The sequence below is a fragment of the Chlorocebus sabaeus genome, chromosome 20, assembly GCF_047675955.1.
Source record: "Chlorocebus sabaeus isolate Y175 chromosome 20, mChlSab1.0.hap1, whole genome shotgun sequence".
NCBI lineage: Eukaryota > Metazoa > Chordata > Mammalia > Primates > Cercopithecidae > Chlorocebus > Chlorocebus sabaeus.
Genome location: NC_132923.1, coordinates 104,889,181 through 104,906,509, shown reverse-complemented (window position 1 = coordinate 104,906,509; position 17,329 = coordinate 104,889,181). Strand labels below are relative to the sequence as shown.

General features: G+C 54.6%; 3 protein-coding genes across 5 annotated transcripts; all 3 read left to right on the top strand.

Moving 5' to 3' along the window:
• The first annotated feature begins 76 nt into the window (after positions 1-76).
• CCDC28B (coiled-coil domain containing 28B) lies at positions 77-7,028 on the top strand. 2 transcript variants are annotated; one of them, XM_007979595.3, is made up of 6 exons: positions 77-2,385; positions 3,573-3,759; positions 5,524-5,690; positions 5,831-6,024; positions 6,243-6,265; positions 6,835-7,028. In XM_007979595.3, exons 2-6 carry the CDS (start codon positions 3,596-3,598, stop codon positions 6,887-6,889), a joined length of 603 nt encoding a protein of 200 aa, XP_007977786.1. In that variant the 5' UTR covers positions 77-2,385; positions 3,573-3,595; the 3' UTR covers positions 6,890-7,028. The 2 variants fall into 2 exon arrangements, with proteins under 2 accessions (XP_007977786.1, XP_007977784.1); XM_007979593.3 differs by lacking the exon at positions 6,835-7,028 and having other exon boundaries at positions 6,243-6,826.
• A 222-nt stretch (positions 7,029-7,250) lies between these two features.
• IQCC (IQ motif containing C) lies at positions 7,251-10,348 on the top strand. 2 transcript variants are annotated; one of them, XM_007979596.3, is made up of 5 exons: positions 7,251-7,349; positions 7,780-7,923; positions 8,136-8,388; positions 8,630-8,748; positions 8,868-10,348. In XM_007979596.3, exons 1-5 carry the CDS (start codon positions 7,263-7,265, stop codon positions 9,741-9,743), a joined length of 1,479 nt encoding a protein of 492 aa, XP_007977787.2. In that variant the 5' UTR covers positions 7,251-7,262; the 3' UTR covers positions 9,744-10,348. The 2 variants fall into 2 exon arrangements, with proteins under 2 accessions (XP_007977787.2, XP_072863655.1); XM_073007554.1 differs by having other exon boundaries at positions 7,286-7,589.
• Positions 10,349-10,459: 111 nt separating this feature from the next.
• Positions 10,460-17,327, top strand: DCDC2B (doublecortin domain containing 2B). Its single transcript, XM_007979598.3, is given in 10 exon segments — positions 10,460-11,016; positions 13,218-13,269; positions 13,678-13,754; positions 13,987-14,118; positions 14,414-14,560; positions 14,678-14,717; positions 15,912-16,047; positions 16,557-16,603; positions 16,606-16,662; positions 16,918-17,327. Coding segments are annotated over 10 exon segments (1,050 nt in total). The 5' UTR covers positions 10,460-10,750; the 3' UTR covers positions 17,014-17,327.
• Positions 17,328-17,329: the final 2 nt, after the last annotated feature.

Genomic DNA, 17,329 nt, shown 5'->3' with positions numbered 1-17,329 from the left:
TCCTTTGATGCCTCTGGATCCGATCCATTCAGCCCCTTCCATCATCACTGACTTGTCCGGTTCTGCTGCAGAGTGGCCATGGTGGTGCCCTGGTATCTTGCATGTTCCACAGTGCCTTCAAGCAGTCGCCACAGCCTCAGGACTGGCGCATTCACTTGAGCTGCCTGAGTGGAGCCTTTGGGTAAAGTTGGCAGGACTCTTGCATCAGAGAGGATCACACACACGAAAGTTTTCCCTGATCTGGGGGCTCACAGGCTAGTGAAGGGAAAAGGTACTTTTAGGTATAGACAGGTCAATGGTGTTGAGAGCAGAGAGGAGGCCCCTGCCTCCTTCAGCAAGGGGAGGGGGTGATACCTGGAATGGCCTGACCAAAGCGCAGGGAGATGAATGTCATTTAGTGATGAAATGGTATAGCTGGGAAGCAGGTGCATGGGACGGGGAGAAGGGGTGAGGCTGGGCCCAGAGTCTGGGTACCAGGTTAAGGAATGTGGGCTAGACCCAGAGGGTGGGGGATGTGGGTAGCAACTGAAGGTGTTTCAGTAGGAAATTGATAGGCTCCAGGAGTAAAGCAAAAGGCATGGAGCCAGCCATAGGCCAGTTGAGGCCCAGGTTAAGAGGGGTGGACACTCATCACTGCTATTTGGGTCTGTGCTATGGGTAGGCTCCTATAGCCCTGGCCTGCCCAAAGGAATGCACAGGGGCCTCTTAATTGTATGCATTCCTTAAGGAGAGCACATTCTTTGTTCAGTTTTTACACCCCTCATTTACCCACCTCAAGCCTGGGACTCCTATATGGGAGATATTCTGCTGGTGGCCTCACCCAGCACCCTGTTCTCTCTGGGTCCTGGGTTGGTCTGGCACAAAGGATGATATGTGCTGAATGCCCAGGAAATGGCAGAGACAACCCACATGCCCTTCCCTCCAGGCGTCCATAAATAGATCTGTCCACACTGGCTGTGACAGTCCCAGCAGAGCCTCTGACCCTTCTAGCTGGGTCCTGATACATGTTTTCTGTGCTGGCCATGTTATTTCCAGTCGCAGATCCTCTGGAGGGTTAGGCGGGTGCCGCCCCAACTCTTGGAGATTCCAAGCAAAGCAGCTCTGATAAGGAGGTTTCTGACCCCCCAGTGAAGCAGCTGAGGATGGGAACCAGAGGAGTGCTCCCTCTGCCAGCAGCATTACCATTACCATTACTCTAGCAGCTCCGGTGGGAAGGAGAGGGATTTCCGTTGTCCCCAGTCTGGCCCCCTGGTTATTGAAAAAGTTCAGAATTACTCTCTCCCCTCGTGGAGTGGTCTGAGTGTTGGGAGTACCCAGGAAGAAGCCCTGAGCAGGTGCCCTCAGGAGCAGTGCCCATGGCTCCCCACATCAGCCAGAGGCCCAACCCCAGGAAGCCACTCCTGCCCAGGGATGGGGAAGGTGGGCTGGGTGGCCGTGTGCACTGCCCTGGGCCAGCTCACTTGAGCCTGCTGAGCCGCCTAGCCAAACATGAGCCTCTCTCCTGTTGCATCAGATGCTGCTCTGGGGACCTGCGCCAGGAGCCTCTGCCAGGGCTTTAAATAGCTGCCCCCATTGATCCGGCTGCAGGCAGCAGAAGCCACACTGGGTCAGCCTCCATCAAGCGCTCAGGTTTCCCTGAGGACTGGAGTCAAGTGCCAGGGAATCGCGTGGTCTTCCCTGTGACCTGGTGCTCCCCACACCTGTCTCCAGGGCCTGGAGGGTGGGGAGGACTCTTGTCACTTCATCTGCAGCAAAATACAGCCCCCACCAGAGAAAACTGTCTGGCATTGTAGGGAGAGGGGGTTTGCCTTCAAAAGACTGTTGCTTACTTTCAGTAGAATGGGGAATGACACTGATATCTTCCTTAAGGGTTGTTTTAGGGATGAAATGTACGTAAAGTGCTCAACAGGGCACTGGACTCACTCCATTGATGGCTGTCTTTGCTCGAAGTGTCTTCCTGATGCTGCTGCTGTTGCTGCTTGTGCTTTTTCTATGCTTACATTCTCTCTCTCTCTCTCTCTCTCTCTGTCTCTCCTCTCCCCCGCCCCACCCACTTTCTGACAAAGCCACCACCATTTTGTAAGGAACTGTAGCTTCTCTCTGAAACTGCCGGGAAAGGGAAAATCTTTTTAAAATAGCCATCACACAACTAACAGGGTCCCCAGGGTTCAGGCGGGGAGGTGAGGTCGAGTGAGAGGAACTGCTTAGCAGACGCGGGGATGCTCCTCCCTTCTCACCCCTCCGAGCTAAGGAGAAGGTCACTTTCTCTTTAAATGCAAATGAACTCCCTCCAGCTTAGCTTTCACCCGGTGGTGTTCCTGGGAGGAGAGGGCGGAGGGCGGAGGGACCTTGCACCGAAGCATCCTTGAGACCCCAAACCTCCAGGTCAGTACCCCCCTGAGAGAGTGAGGGCGGGGGCGGAATGACGCGGGTCTGACGCTCCGTCTTCGAGCGCGGCTCCGGAGCTGAGCGATGAGTTTGGCACATGGCTTTGGAGCCCGGGCGTGGGAAATAGATCCCCGGTCGCCCGAGCCGCTCCTGGGGAGCACGGGCTCCGGCTCCAGTTCTTCTATCAAGTCCCTAATTGGGTCAAGCTGCTGCAGGGAGAGGCAAAGGATGCGCTCCTGTCTCCCGTCCCCACACCCGCAGACCCCGTCGGTGCCAGCCAGCTATGTGCCAGTGTAAATGCTTAAGCGCCATCCATCCCCACCGCCACCCCCAGTCCCAGAATTCGGAGTTAGGCTTGGTAGCAGCAGCCTGGAGTGAGACCCCCAGAGGAGGGGACCCCAGCCGACCAGAGGCTTGGGGGGCGGGGCTGGACCGGGGACCGCGGAGCAGCCCAGCTACAGGCACAGCCTTTGTCGGAGGCCCAGGCAGCCAGGGGCCGACCACCCAGCCCACCCTGGCTGCAGCTGAAGCCCAGCAGGGACTTTCCGACCGGGAAAAATGAAGCAGCTGGAAGCACACCCGGGGGAACTTCTGGGAGTCCCTCATGTTTTCGGTTGGTGGTGGGTGGAAAAGGAGGGATGCCGGTGTCTATGTGGGGGAAACCCACAATGAACCCTGCGCTGTGTGCCGCGGCTTCTCCTACAACTACCCCAGACTCTGGGGCCTTCCCAGATGCCCCCGCCCGCACCTTGTCCCCCTCCCATGCTGACAGGGTTTGTCAGCATCTGCTTAGGCCACTAATAAATAGAATGGGGCTTAGTTAAGACACTCCTAATCTGCAGCTCACCTCTGTCCTGTCTCCCACTACATTTCCTCTGCCAGCCCCGCCCCCCAGCCACGGGGACAGGAAGCCCCAGTAGCGCCAAGATAATTGTGTCTGGTCCCACCCTTTCAGGAGGGGCCTAGATTTTCAGGCTTAGGGGGAATTAGGGTGGGCCTTAGAAGGTCCTTCAAGTGTACACGATCCCAGCAGCAGCCACTGGCATCTGGCTCTGCCCCTACTGTACAGATGAGGGGACAAGCTGGAAGGTGCCAGGTCCCTTCCCTGGTGCAGTTCTCAGGGATTTCTGGGTAAAGGGCTAACTCTGCCCCTGGCTATCTTTGTGGGGTTGCTTTCCTCCTAGGCCTGAGGCCCAGCCAGCGCCCAATGGATGACAAAAAGAAGAAACGGAGTCCCAAGCCCTGCCTGGCCCAGCCAGCCCAGGCCCCAGGCACACTACGCAGGGTCCCTGTGCCTACCAGCCACAGCGGTTCCTTGGCCCTAGGACTTCCTCATCTGCCATCCCCCAAGCAGCGGGCCAAGTTCAAGAGGTGGGTACAGAAGGGAAGCAGAGAAGAAGGGACCCCAACTCTGGGTTGCACTGTAGAGAGGAAGGCAAGGGGGGCCTCTGCCTTTAGTTCCTAAGCAATACTTGATGGCTTTCTGGAGCAGGCCCCTGAGCACTAAGAGCTCACTCAGACCCAGTCCCTACCCTCAGCTGTGTGGCAAAAGGGCCAGGTGGGTCCCTGGGATCACATAGCGTGAGGATGCGCCTCAGAGGAGGGAGTGAGCAATTCTGCCAGAAAGTGAATGTTCCACGCTGAGAGGCTTACCTAGTATAAATATGGAAGAAAGCCATTACCTGAAAGGTTTCAGGAACCACAGGTGGTTTGGGGGCCCTGGAGTATCAGGAGACAGGAAATGGTGAGGGAATACCTGGGGGCACAATTTGAATTATCTGTTGAATTTTCTTTTATGATTGGGAGTTTGCATGCTGCCTTATAATGTGTCCGTGTTTGTTCCCCACTAAATACAATGTATTGTTTCTCCAGTTGTTCCAAATAAGACCACTGTGTTTCCCTGTGTTGCCTAAGAGGCATGAAGCTCAAGGCTGTGGGGAGAGTAGCAGGAAAGGCAACTGGGAAGGCATGAGGGCCAGACTGGCAGGGGCATTCAATTTTATCCTGAGAGCAGTGGAAATTTTAAGACAGTTTTTTCGGTTTATTGGTTTGGCTTGTTTTCTATGTATTTTTGTTTTTGTTTAAAATAGTTTTTAAATAGAAGAGGGTTGACTGGGCATGGTGGCTCACGCCTGTAATCCCAGCACTTGGGGAGGCTGAGGCAGGCAGATCACCTGAGGTCAGGAGTTTGAGACCAGCTTGGTCAACATGGTAAAACTTCGTCTCTATTAAAAATACAAAAATTAGCAGGGCGTGGTGGTGGGCACCTATAATCCCATCTACTCAGGAGGCTGAGGCATGAGAATCGCTTGAACCCGGAAGGCAGAGGTTGCAGTGAACCACGATTGTGCCATTGCACTCCAGCCTGTGTGACACTGAGACTCTGTCTCAAACAAACAAACAAACAAAATTTAATTTAAAAAAAAAGAAGAGGGCTGGGGGTGGTGGCTCACACCTGTAATCCTAGCACTCAGGGAGGCCGAGGCAGGTGGATGACCTGAGGTCAGGAGTTCGAGACCAGCCTGGCCAACATGGTGAAACCCCATCTCTACTAAAAATAAAAAAAATTAGCAGGGCGTAGTGGCTGGCGCCTATAATCCCAGCTACTCGGGAGGCCGAGGCAAGAGAATTGCTTGAACCCAGGGGGCGAGGTTGCAGTGAGCCGAGATCGTGCCACTGCACTCCAGCCTGGGCAACAGAGACTCTGTCTCAAAAAAACAAAAAAAAAGAAGAGGGACAGAAAGATATTTTGGTAGGAGGTAAGATAGCCCTGGTGACAATAAGGGAGTAGCTGTCTCTACATACACTGAAGACTAGGGAGGATAAGTGACTGCCTCAGGGTCATAGAACAAAGGAGTGAGGCACTCAGACAGGAACCCAGGGACCCCCTTTCAGGCACTGCTCTGGCTGTGTTATTAGCAGAAAAGACTTCTTTTTGACCTCTTCACACCTCCTCACCCCTTCCCAGTGCCCAAGGGAGAACCATAAACTTATCCATTTATGCTAGTGAGTAGATGGGCAGATGAGTTAGTGCAGATGGGCAGATAAATTAGTGCATAGGTAGATGGCACAAAAGGCCTGGAGGTGCCTGACTGTCCCCCACCCTGTGATCATGGTCATGTCCACCCCATCCAGAGTAGGCAAGGAGAAGTGCCGCCCAGTCCTGGCTGGAGGTGGAAGCGGCTCTGCAGGCACGCCCCTGCAGCACTCCTTTCTGACTGAGGTGACCGATGTCTATGAGATGGAGGGGGGACTCCTGAACCTGCTCAATGATTTCCACTCGGGCCGGCTGCAGGCCTTCGGTGAGTCCTGGGGGCTGGTGTCAGCGGGTCTGTGGATAGGGCTGGAGGGCCCAGTCGATGGGGCATGGCTGGGACCAGGATTTCAGGGTTCCAGGGTTCCAGGAATCTTTCCCAGGGTTCAGCCAGGGGCTTCATTCCAGGGAAGGAATGCTCCTTTGAGCAGCTGGAGCACGTTCGGGAGATGCAGGAGAAGCTGGCCCGGCTGCACTTCAGCCTGGATGTGTGTGGCGAGGAGGAGGATGATGAAGAGGAAGAGGATGGGGTCACTGAGGGGCTGCCAGAGGAGCAGAAGAAGACGATGGCTGACCGTAACCTGGACCAGCTGCTTAGCAATGTAGGTTCATGTCTGGGTGCTTTGGTTCCTGGGGGCACCAGGGGTGGAGAAGGTACATACTCCCAAAGCCATTCCTGGGCCCTGGGTGAAAAGGTGGGAGTGCATGGATCCAAGAGCTCTGGGCCCCTCAGCCTCCCCAGAAGATAGCCCCCAGAGCATTGGGGATTTGGCCTGGTTCCCCTCCTAACAGAAGCCTCCCTTTTTCTCTTTGTTGATAGCTGGAAGACCTAAGTAATTCGATGTATCCTTTCCAAGGAACCCGTCTGTGTGTGTGTGTTCCTGAGAGGTCAGTTTCCTCCTCCCCAGCCCTCCAGGAGTATTCGCACATAACCAACTTCCCCACCTCTTGCAGTCCTGTCAGATTTAGCCACAGACTGCCCGAACCCAGGTACAGGAATTTAGAATTTCCCCAAAATTAGAAGAGAAGTGGTTGCAGGGGATGTTTTACTACTGATCAAAATCTTTGTGAGTACTTTAGCTGATACCAGTCATGGCAAAGCTTGTGATGTCCTCCTATCCTTTCAGCATTTAACAATTATTTTTACTAATTTACACTACCACCTCACCTGGTCCTCAGTCAGAACAGAGCGCGAGTGCATGCGCGCACACCTGTGTGTCTGACCTGCACGATCTGGATGAAGAGAGAGGGGGTGAGAGAGGGCAGGCGGGGACTGCAACCTCAGTCCACAGACGGCTGAGACCCTCGTCCCCGGACCTTTGCACAGGTGAAGGAACTAAGCCTTTGCAGGATGGGAGACCAGGGTGGGAGGAAGGACTGGTTCAAAGCGCCACGATCCTTGACGGGCACAGCCAGAAGCTGCACCTGGCCGAGAACGCCGAGCCTGAGGAGCAGTCTGCTGCGTAGGTGTCCCACGCAGGCCCACACTGCCCCTCTCATTCTCTTCAAACTGTGACTTTTTACGGACTCGGGCGGGTGTTCCGCGGCCCCCCAGGTGCTATGGGGGAGGGGGGCGTTGGATGGAATTAAACCAGAAAGAAAGCAAGCGGCTCCGTGTCCTGCTTCCCCTCCTTGCGCCTTTCCTCCCGGCCTCCGCGGAGACAGCCCAGCGCCGCGTACCTTCAAGTGCACATGGCGACTGTGGGAGGGGGAGTCGAGGGCTGGGGCGACGCAGGTGCGCCTGTCGCGAGGACGCCTCTACCCTGGACTGGAGGAGGTTGCCGTGGGGACGGCGGGGGCGGGGCCCACGCCCGCGCATGCTCAGGAACGACGCCGACTAATGACGCACTTCGCAGGCGCGCAGGCCGCAGGGCCGTTGGGTCCCATGGAGGAAAAGCTGCTGGTTCGGAAGGTGTCGGCATTGCAGGTGCGAGGGCGGGTGCGGGGTGCACAGGATTTTTCCCTTAGGGAAATCATGGGGTCTCGTACCTGGACCTCCCAGCGAGATGCTGCCACGTTCAGTCCCCTAACCGCGCGCCAACCTCTGGAGATACCGGCTGTCCCCAACCGCGCTGAGGAAAGCTGGGACCCACGGACTCCCTGCCCTGCGCGCCCCCACTCCCACCACATGCTTGTGCGGGATCAGGGAAACGGGAAGAGCCTTAAGGCGAGGAGGGACATCCAGTCCGGCATTCTCCCTCGAGCCCCTCGGAGTCCCAGCGCACAGCCCACCTATCCTTTCCCCGCCATCGGGTCGCCTCTTGCATTCGCCGGGACGACCTCTCCAGGACAGTCCTCCGAGATGCCCCCTCTCTTACCGTGATAAGAGACTTCTTTCCTCTCATTCTCCATACCAGGCCTGCGTCCGGGGCTTCTTGGTCCGACGCCAGTTCCAGAGCCTGCGAGCTGAGTATGAGGCGATTGTACGGGAGGTCGAGGGCGACCTGGGCACGCTTCAGTGGACCGAGGGCCGCATTCCCAGGCCGCGATTCCTCCCAGAGGTAGATCACACCTAGGAGAGAAGGGAAGGAGGGACTTGGGCAGGGTGGAACCCACCTTGTCCCGGTGACAAGCTTTTCTCACTGGAAGAGGCAGTAGACCCACCTCCTCACACCCCACTCCTTAACCCTCAGCAACTTGTCTGCTAGATCGTGGTGCCCAGATACTTGAAAGGGTTTAACCCTAGGGCTGTCACATCTCTCTTGTTTCTCAGAAGGCAAAATCCCATCAGACCTGGAAAGCAGGAGACAGGGTAGCAAATCCAGAGCAGGGGCTGTGGAACCACTTCCCATGTAAAGAGTCTGAGGGAGAGGCCACCTGGGAGGAGATGGTGCTGAAGAAGTCAGGAGAGAGCTCAGCAAATCAAAGAAGCGTCTGCAGACATCACAGCTCCTGGCTTCAGATGGAGCAGAACAGGAAACCCAGCCAAGAGGAGACCAGAGACATGACAAGGATGGAGAATCCAGGTACCTCTCTGCCAAGATCAGGGCAAGCCCCTGACCCTCACTGTGCCTCAGCCTCCCCATCTGAAGAGCGAAAGGCTAGCGCTAGATAAGCTGCATCCCTTTCCCGTCTTCCCTCTGCCGGAATAGGGCCATCACATGGTTGGGCAGTGGTGGGAAAGGAGTTTCCAAAGTCTAAGGCTAGGCCATTTCCCAGGGTCTGCTCCCTCAAGGTTTTCTCCTTCCTTTCTTCCCTCCTTCACAGAAGCCACAGATCCAAGACTGCCCCACAGCCAACCTCAGCTTCAAGAACTTCAGTACCACTGCAGCCACTTGGCCATGGAATTGCTGTGGCTGCAACAGGCCATCAATAGCCGTAAAGAGGTAACACTAACCTGGAACTCTTTCAGAACATTTAGGGTCAAGGGTGGGGGTTCGGGAGAGACCTCCTGCCATGCCCAAGCAGGCCTACTTGGTACAATGTATGTTCTCTCCCCCAACAGTACCTAATTCTCAAACAAACACTGAGATTCCCAGAGGCAGGCCCGATCAGAGAGGAGCCCGGTGTGTGCCCAGAACATGGGGAGCAGACCTGTGAGAGGAACCAGTCGCAACCGAGCGCACCACTGGAGGACCAGTCCTACAGAGACAGGACCGCTGGAGAGCCACCACTGGAGGACCAGTCCTACAGAGACAGGACCACTGGAGAGCGAGAACAGGAGAATGACTCCTGTCAGAGGGTCAAATCAGCCCACAGATCCCCAGGATGTTTGGCCACTACACAAAAAAACATTGCTGGGGCTAAGTGCAGAGAACCATGCTACAGCCGGTCTGGACCCCCATCAAACAGCCAGGCCTTGGGGGACAGGCTCACCAAAGGGCCAGATGATGGAAGACAGACCTTTGGAGGGACCTGCCTGCTACAGATGAAAATCCTGGAGGACCAGATTCCCAGAGGCTTAAAACCTAGGGACCATTGTCCCAGGAAATCCAGGACACAGCTGTCTGCACTCTATGAGGACCCAAATATTAAGGAGACGTCTCCCAGAAAACTAGATCACAAAGAGCCTGACTGCCAAACACCCAGGACACAAGAGTTGGGCCTCTCAGGGGACCACATCATCTGGGATGGGACCTTGGCAGGGCCAGAGCATAGTGTCCTCGATCTCTGGAGGACTAAACCACCCAAAGGCCAGATCCCCACTGATAGAAGCTCCAGAGATGGAACCTCCTATGAGCCTAGTCACGAAGGACAAAAAAACCAGAGGACTACACCATGGAGATCAAAGTCACCTGAGATCCTGTCTTCTACAGGGGCAGGCTGTACAGGAGAGGAACAGTGGAGGGGCAGGCCATGGAAAACAGGACCACCTGGCTAGACCCTGAAGCCAGGAGAGGATCAAGTTCCAAAGGGAAATGCTATGAAAGGGCAGTGAGACAAGACCTCATCCTACCTCCCTGACCAGCTCTGCCTCCTGCTCCTGCCCCTGGTCATTGGTGGCTAGTGGGACCAAGAGAAGCTGGAGTAGAGAGCTGGCATGAGTATAGGGAAGCAGGAAGGACACGCTTGCAATGCCTGTGGCTCAATCCAAATTTATTGATAAGGGGCCGGGCGCAGTGACTCATGCCTGTAATCCCAGCACTTTGGGAGGCCAAGGCGAGTGGATCACCTGAGGTCAGGAGTTTGAGACCAGCCTGACCAACATGGTGAAATGAAACCCCATCTCAACTAAAAATACAAAAATTAGCCGGGTGTGGTGGCGCATGCTTGTAGTCCCAGCTACTCGGGAGGCTGAGGCAGGAGAATCGCTTGAACCCAGAAGGCAGAGGTTGCAGTGAGCCAAGATGATGCCACTGCACTCCAGCCTGGGCGACAGAGCGAGACATGGTCTCAAAAAAACAAAACAAATTTGTGGCTAAGGAGTTACCTAGGGGAAGTGGAATGGGAGACCTGTTGGGAATAAAGGTTTTTCTTAGATTCTGAGCCTGGCTGCTTTCATCTTCTGCTTCTGGCCAGGACAGACTCTGGGCCCTGCTGCTCACTTCCTGGTGGCATGGGGCATTGACCCTGGAGCCAGCTGGGAGCCATGGCCCAGGAACAGATCTAGCCATCCTCCTTAGGGAACAGCTCCCAAAGCTGATCCCCCATTGAACTCAGCCTTGTGCTTTAGAGTGGCAAGGAGGCTCTGGAGAGTAAGGTAACACCTATGTTTAAGTATGATCTCCCCAGGGCAGATTGGATCAAACCCTGAATGCAGATAAATGCTCTTGCCACAGTCTCCCTCTGCCTTCATGGGTGAGAGGGCAGGACTCCACCTCTGATTGGCAATGTTCCCAGCCCTTGGTTGCCTGGCAACAGCTCTGTGTCTCTGACTGAGGATACACTATGGCAGGTGGCAGTCCAGCAGCCAAGAGGGTAGTGGTGTACCGGAATGGAGACCCCTTCTTCCCAGGCTCCCAGCTGGTGGTGAGTCAACGTCGCTTCCCCACCATGGAGGCTTTCCTCCGCGAGGTGACATCAGCTGTGCAGGCCCCGCTGGCTGTGCGTGCCCTCTACACACCTTGTCATGGTCACCCTGTCACCAGCCTGGCAGACTTGAAGAACAGAGGGCAGTATGTGGCCGCTGGATTTGAACGATTCTACAAGCTCCAGTGAGTGGGCTGGGGCTGTTCAAAGAGCCTAGCAAGGGAGGTAATGGCAAGAGCGTGTATTCAGTACCTACCATGTATGTACCAGCATGTTACTGGTACTTACTGAAGTCTATGTTGGGGGTGGGGGGTGGTTTTGCCTCCATTAGAAAGGGAAAACACACAGAAAACCTGCCTAAGAATACACAACAGGCCGGGCGCGGTGGCTCAAGCCTGTAATCCCAGCACTTTGGGAGGCCGAGGCGGGCGGATCACAAGGTCAGGAGATCGAGACCATCCTGGCTAACACCGTGAAACCCCGTCTCTACTAAAAAAATACAAAAAACTAGCTGGGCGTGGTGGTGGGCGCCTGTAGTCCCAGCTACTTGGGAGGCCGAGGCAGGAGAATGGCGTGAACCCGGGGGCGGAGCTTGCAGTGAGCCGAGATCGCGCCACTGCACTCCAGCCTGGGCGACAGAGCAAGACTCCGTCTCAAAAAAAAAAAAAAAAAAAAAAAAAAAAGAATACACAACAAATAGCTGAACTGAAATTCAAATAGAATTCTGTGTGTTACTAATGTTTATGCCCATCACAGCCAAGATCAGCCTGTGGGAAGACCACTGCTCCACAGGGTGAGCCCCTTTTTCCAAAAGCTCTTCTTGCTTGGACTCCCTATCACTGAACACTCTAAATCCGCCCATCCATTCCTCCCCACTGTGCTTAGGCATCCCAGACTCTCCTGTTAGGCTAGGGCAGAACAAGACTGTCTTCCAGGGTGGGAGAAGAATTTGAGTACCTGAGTCTCTGACTCACGTCTGGCTTCCAGGTCCTATGCTTAGCTCTCTGCTGAGGTCGCTTACTATAGTGTAAGGATCAAGTGGGGGAAGCGGCTGGGCATGGTGGCTCACACCTGTAATCCTAACACTTTGGGAGGCCGAGGTGGGTGTAGCACCTGAGGTCAGGAGTTCGAGACCAGCCTGGCCAACATGGTGAAACTCTGTCTCTACTAAAAATATAAAAATTTGCCAGGCGCTGTTGCTCACGCCTGTAATCCCAGCACTTTGGGAGGCCAAGGCAGGCAGATCACCTGAGGTCAAGACCTCAAGACCAGCCTGACCAACATGGAGAAACCCCATCTCTACTAAAAATACAAAATTAGCCAGGCGTGGTGGTACATGCCTGTAATCCAGCTGCTCGGGAGGCTGAGGCAGGAGAATCGCTTGAACCCGGGAGGCAGAGGTTGCAGAGCCAAGATTGCGCCACTGCACTCCAGCCTGGGCAACAAGAGTGAAACTCCATTTCAAAAAAAAAAAAAAATAGCCAGGCCTGGTAGCACATACCTGTAATCACAGCTACTCAGGAGGCTGAGGCAGGAGAATCACTTGAACCCAGGAGGCAGAGGTTGCAGTGAGCTGAGATCGCACCACTGTACTCCAGCCTGGGGGACAGAGTAAGACTCTGTGTCAAAAGAAAAAATAAAAGGCCGGAGGAGGGAAGCTAGGTAGACTTAGAATCTAGGCTTCATTCCTTGTATGACTTTAGGCAAGTCACTTAATTTCTTGAAGTCTCATACAAAATGGAGATAAAACAACCTATCTCATGAATGAATGAGAACATTCTTAGGATATAGCAGGATGCATAATGCACCAGTTTCTAGTTTCTGTTGACTTTTTTTTTTTTTTTTTTTTTTGAGATAGGGTCTTGCTCTGTCACCCAGGCTGGAGTGCAGTGCAGTGGCGTGATCATGGCTCACTGCAGCCTCGAACTCCAATCCTCCTGCCTCAGCCTCCCAAGTAGCTGGGGCCACACGTGCATGCCACCATGCCTGGCTAATTTTTGGTTTTGTTTTTGTTAGCAATGAGGTTGTCCAGGCTGGTCTCAAACTCCTGGGCTCAAGTGATCCTCCTGTCTCAGCCTCCCAAAGAGCTGGGATTACAGGTGTGAGCCACCATGCCCAGCCCTCTTGACCTTTAATCTCACGGTTAGTATTGAGACCCCAGTCTGGATTTCCAGACTTACCCAGCACTTACCCAGCCAACATTTGAACACTCAGGGAGTCCCAGGGCAGGTTCAAGTGCCAATATCTGTTACTGGACTGAGATGACTGCCACTATTCCATGGGGAGGGGTATCTGGTGAGCTGTGCCCCAACCTAACACTGACATCTGCCAGGCTATTGAGGCCTCAGGCTCCACGAGATGACCTGTGACCTATCTGCCCTTTCAGCTATTCACCTCATGGCGGGAAGGATCCAGGTGGGAAGAGCTGCAGACTACAAGTGAGTCCGGGGGAACCTGTGCCCCAGCCCCTGTCTTCCCACTCCTCCTAGAACTGCCCCCAATTTGGTCTGGGAAGTCAGGGAAGCAGCAGGATCTGCCAGTTCCATGGGGGGTACTTTGGAGCCAGCTACTATCCTTCCTGGGGTGTGGGACTTCAAGACACTATTTCTTCTGTCCCAGCCTTTATCTCCACAATGAGGTCCCCAAAGGAAAGAGGAAGCTGTGAAACACAGATTAGGGGACGGGGTGGTTAGAATGTGACTTAGGGAACATCGAAGCACCTTTTGGTGAAAGGTGTGACCTGTCTTATTCCTCCTTGCCCCCATCTGATTCCGGCCCCCTCACTCCACACCTTGGACGGACCCACCCCTAACCAAAGGCCCTGACTCTCCTGATTTGGGTTTCAGGGTCCTCCCGTGACTCGCCACTTGTGTGATGGGGCCATTGGACGGTGGCTACCTGCAGGTGCTCCCTGCTATATTCAGTGAGTGCCAGTGTTGGGGAGCAAGGGCGTCAATTTTTGTTTTCGTGAGACCAAGAAAATGGTGTTGAGTTTGTTCCAGGAGCCTTTGGCTACTGTTGGGAATACAGGAGTCCAGCATGCTTGATGGGTGAAAAGAGACCAGTGTTATGGTTATTGCTGGCCCTGTGCCACCCTTTGCCTCACATGTAGGGACTCCTGGGGACATTCCCCCTTACCAGGCTTTTTGTCTCAGTGTGTTCAGGAATGGGGACCTGGTAAGTCCCCCATTTAGTCTGAAGCTGTCCCAGGCTGCCAGCCAGGACTGGGAAACTGTGTTGAAGCTCCTGACTGAGAAGGTCAAGTTGCAGAGTGGGGCTGTGTGCAAGTGAGTATGGGGACTGGGAGGGCCCAAAAGTCCCCAAAGAGAGCCTCCCCACTGGCTTCAGCTGTGGCTGAGGATGAAGAGGCAAAAGGAAAGCACATTCCCCAACATGGGACTTCCCCCTATGCCACTGGGAGAGGGCCCTCTGCCCAGCTTTCAGAGGCAGGGTAGAGCCTGGGTGACTGGTGCCCAGAGGCCAGTGGGCACCTTGGAATAGCTGCATCCACCCCCTCAGTCTGCTGAATGTGAAGAAGCATCGAGTCCACCAGCCCTTATCCTGCTTACCTCTCTCTCCCAGACTCTGCACCCTGGAGGGGCTCCCACTGTCAGCACGGGAGGAGCTGGTAACTGGCCATTACTATGTGGCTGTCGGAGAGGATGAGTTCAAGGACCTTCCCTATCTGGAGCTGCTGGTGCCCTGCCCCTCCCTGCCCAGGGGCTGCTGGTATGTATGTGGGAGGTGGAGGGGTAACAGGCCAGGCAGAGGAAGCCACCCTCTGGGTCTGTGTGCTCTGACTCTATGCCCTCTGCCCACTACAAGCCTTTCCTTTTGTCATTGTAGGCGTCCTCCAGGCTCGAAGTGTAGGCCCCACATGCAGGGGGTAGGTGACGCAGGGGACAATGAGGGGTGGGAAGGGAGGGGAGTGACTGGCTGACAACTCTTCTGGCACAGGCTCTGATCTTATTTCACTACATCCTCTCTTTCTTTTTTCTTTTATTTTAAATATAGAGATGAGTCTCACGATATTGCTTTTTTTTGTTTGTTTTTGTTTTGTTTTTGTTTTTTTTGAGACGGAGTCTCGCTCTGTCACCCAGGCTGGAGTGCGGTGGCGCAATCTCCACTCACTGCAAGCTCCGCCTCCCGCGTTCACGCCATTCTCCTGCCTCAGCCTCCTGTGTGGCTGGGACTATAGACGCCCGCCACCGCGCCCGGCTAATTTTTGTATTTTTAGTAGAGACGGGGTTTCACCGTGTTAGTCAGGATGGTCTCGATCTCCTGACCTCGTGATCCGCCCATCTCGGCCTCCCAAAGTGCTGGGATTACAGGCGTGAGCCACCGTGCCCGGCCAAGTCTCACGATATTGCATAGGCTGGTCTTGAACTCCTGGGCTGAAGCAATCCTCCCACCTTGGCCTCCCAAAGTGCTGAGATTTTACTGTGCCCGGCCTGCATCTTCTTAATAATCTTTTTTTTTTTTTTTTTTTTTTTTTTTGAGACAGTTTTGCTCTTGTTGCTCAGGCTGGAGTGCAATAGCACTATCTCGGCTCACTGCAACCTCCACCTCCCGGGTTCAAGCTATTCTCCTGCTTCAGCCTCCCGAGTAGCTGGGATTACAGGCATGTGCCACCACACCCGGCTAATCTTTTTTTCTTTTTTTTTTTTTTTTTTGAGACGGAGTCTCGCTTTGTTGCCCAGGCTGGAGTGCAGTGGCGTTCAATCTTGGCTCACTGCCATCTCCACCTCCCAGGTTCACACCACTTTCCTGCCTCAGCCTCCCGAGTAGCTGGAACTACAGGTACCCACCACCATGCCCAGCTAATTGTTTTTGTATTTTTAGTAGAGACAGGGTTTCACCGTGTTAGCCAGGATGGTCTAGATCTCCTGACTTCATGATCCACCTGCCTCAGCCTCCCAAAGTGCTGGGATGAGAGGCATGAGCCACCGCGTCCAGACACACCCAGCTAATTTTTTAAATTTTTAGTAGAGGCAGGGTTTCCCCATGTTGTTCAGGCTGGGGAGTAGGAAAGGTAAGAATGGCCAGCAACCAGGGTCCAAGCCCAGTGTCCCTTCTCTAGGCCCAAGGCCACAGGGCCCAGGTAACCCAGTCCTCTCCAAAGGAACCAGACGGAATTAAGCCATCCACTTTCTATGCCAGACCCCAGCAGACCATTCAGCCAAGAAGCAAGCTCCCCATACTCTCATTCCCATCAGGTGAGGGGTCCCTGGGGCTCAGGCCCTTCTCAGCTGCCTTTTCACAGTGACATGGATTGGTCCCTGCTGTTGTTAGGGATGTCCATGGGAGCAGAATGCCCACACACAAAGCTGGCACTGAAAAAAAAAAAAAAAAGATAAAGGAGTCTGAGCCTACTCTGACTCAGGAGACTGCCTGTTAAAAAAAAAAAAAGGCTGGTCCTAACCTCATCATAACTGTCTCCAGCTCCCCCCATCTGTATATCCTGTTCCTTCTTCACAGGGCCTCATCACACGAAAAGAAGCGCCTGGAAAGGACAGTGCTTAAAGCGATGAGACTTCAGGGGTGGGATCTAGAGGGGATGGGGGTGGGACCAAAGGCCCACCTCTCACTTCCCTGCCATCCTGGGAGGTGGTGGGGAACGCAGAACCAGGTTCAGGGGAGGGAAAGGGGCTGGCATGAAGGTCCAGGGCAGGAATGCTGAGGGCTCTTCAGCCTGGGCATCACCCAGTGCTGCCTCCCTCTTTAGGAGTTACAGGAGTATATGGAGCTCCCCACCCAAGGAAGGAGACAGCGAGGGAGCCCAGGAAGTAGCAGATGATGAAGACACCCAGACAGAGGAGCCCTTGGATCAGGTAAGCCGTTGGATCAGGGAACAGTATGTTGGGATGGGAGGAGCTCTGAGCTGGAAATTGGCACCCCTGGGCCCCAGGAACAGTTCTCCCTTGTGACTGAAGGTAAATGATCTCCTAACTTCCTACCTTGTTACATGAGGAAGCAGTTCCTAATTTCCAGTTTCTTCCTTCCTTGGGGTCGGGGACCTCATGGCTGAGAGCTAGAGGCTGGCTATACTCACGGTTCCATTCTGTGTGGCCTTCCACCTCCTCCAGAGGGCAGCACAGATAGCGGAAGAGGCCCTGTCCCTGGAAAACCAGCCTGGGGCTGGGGCTGCTATCTCAGCCTCAGCCCCAGCTCTGCCATCTTGAGAGCCAGCAGCTCCAGAGGGGAACTGGGGACCACCACTCTGGCCACCTTTTGTCCTCAGCCTCCAGCAGCTTGTTCCTCAGGAGCCAGCACCTCCCCTGGGCTCACAGGGTACACTGCGGCCTCCTCAGTCCTCCCAGTTCTCCTGCTCCTAAACCCACAGCCCAGCCTTCCCTTCCTCTGAGCAGAGCAGCCCTGGCTTGGGGGCTATTTCCTTATGGGATTCTCTAGCCACAGAAAGGAGTAGCTGACTGAGCCTGGGGGACAGGCTACAAACGGGGGAGCGGGTTTGTCACAATAAAAGAATACTTACTAACC

Bases quoted from the DNA above. Each gene is read 5' to 3' on its own strand.
- CCDC28B (XM_007979593.3), top strand. From the start codon at position 3,596: ATGGATGACAAAAAGAAGAAACGGAGTCCCAAGCCCTGCCTGGCCCAG. The intron at 3,760-5,523 runs GTGGGTACAGAA...CACCCCATCCAG, and splicing joins CAGCGGGCCAAGTTCAAGAG to AGTAGGCAAGGAGAAGTGCC. The intron at 5,691-5,830 runs GTGAGTCCTGGG...GCTTCATTCCAG, and splicing joins GGGCCGGCTGCAGGCCTTCG to GGAAGGAATGCTCCTTTGAG.
- IQCC (XM_073007554.1), top strand. From the start codon at position 7,308: ATGGAGGAAAAGCTGCTGGTTCGGAAGGTGTCGGCATTGCAGGTGCGA. The intron at 7,924-8,135 runs GTAGATCACACC...CTTGTTTCTCAG, and splicing joins GGCCGCGATTCCTCCCAGAG to AAGGCAAAATCCCATCAGAC. The intron at 8,389-8,629 runs GTACCTCTCTGC...CCTCCTTCACAG, and splicing joins GACAAGGATGGAGAATCCAG to AAGCCACAGATCCAAGACTG.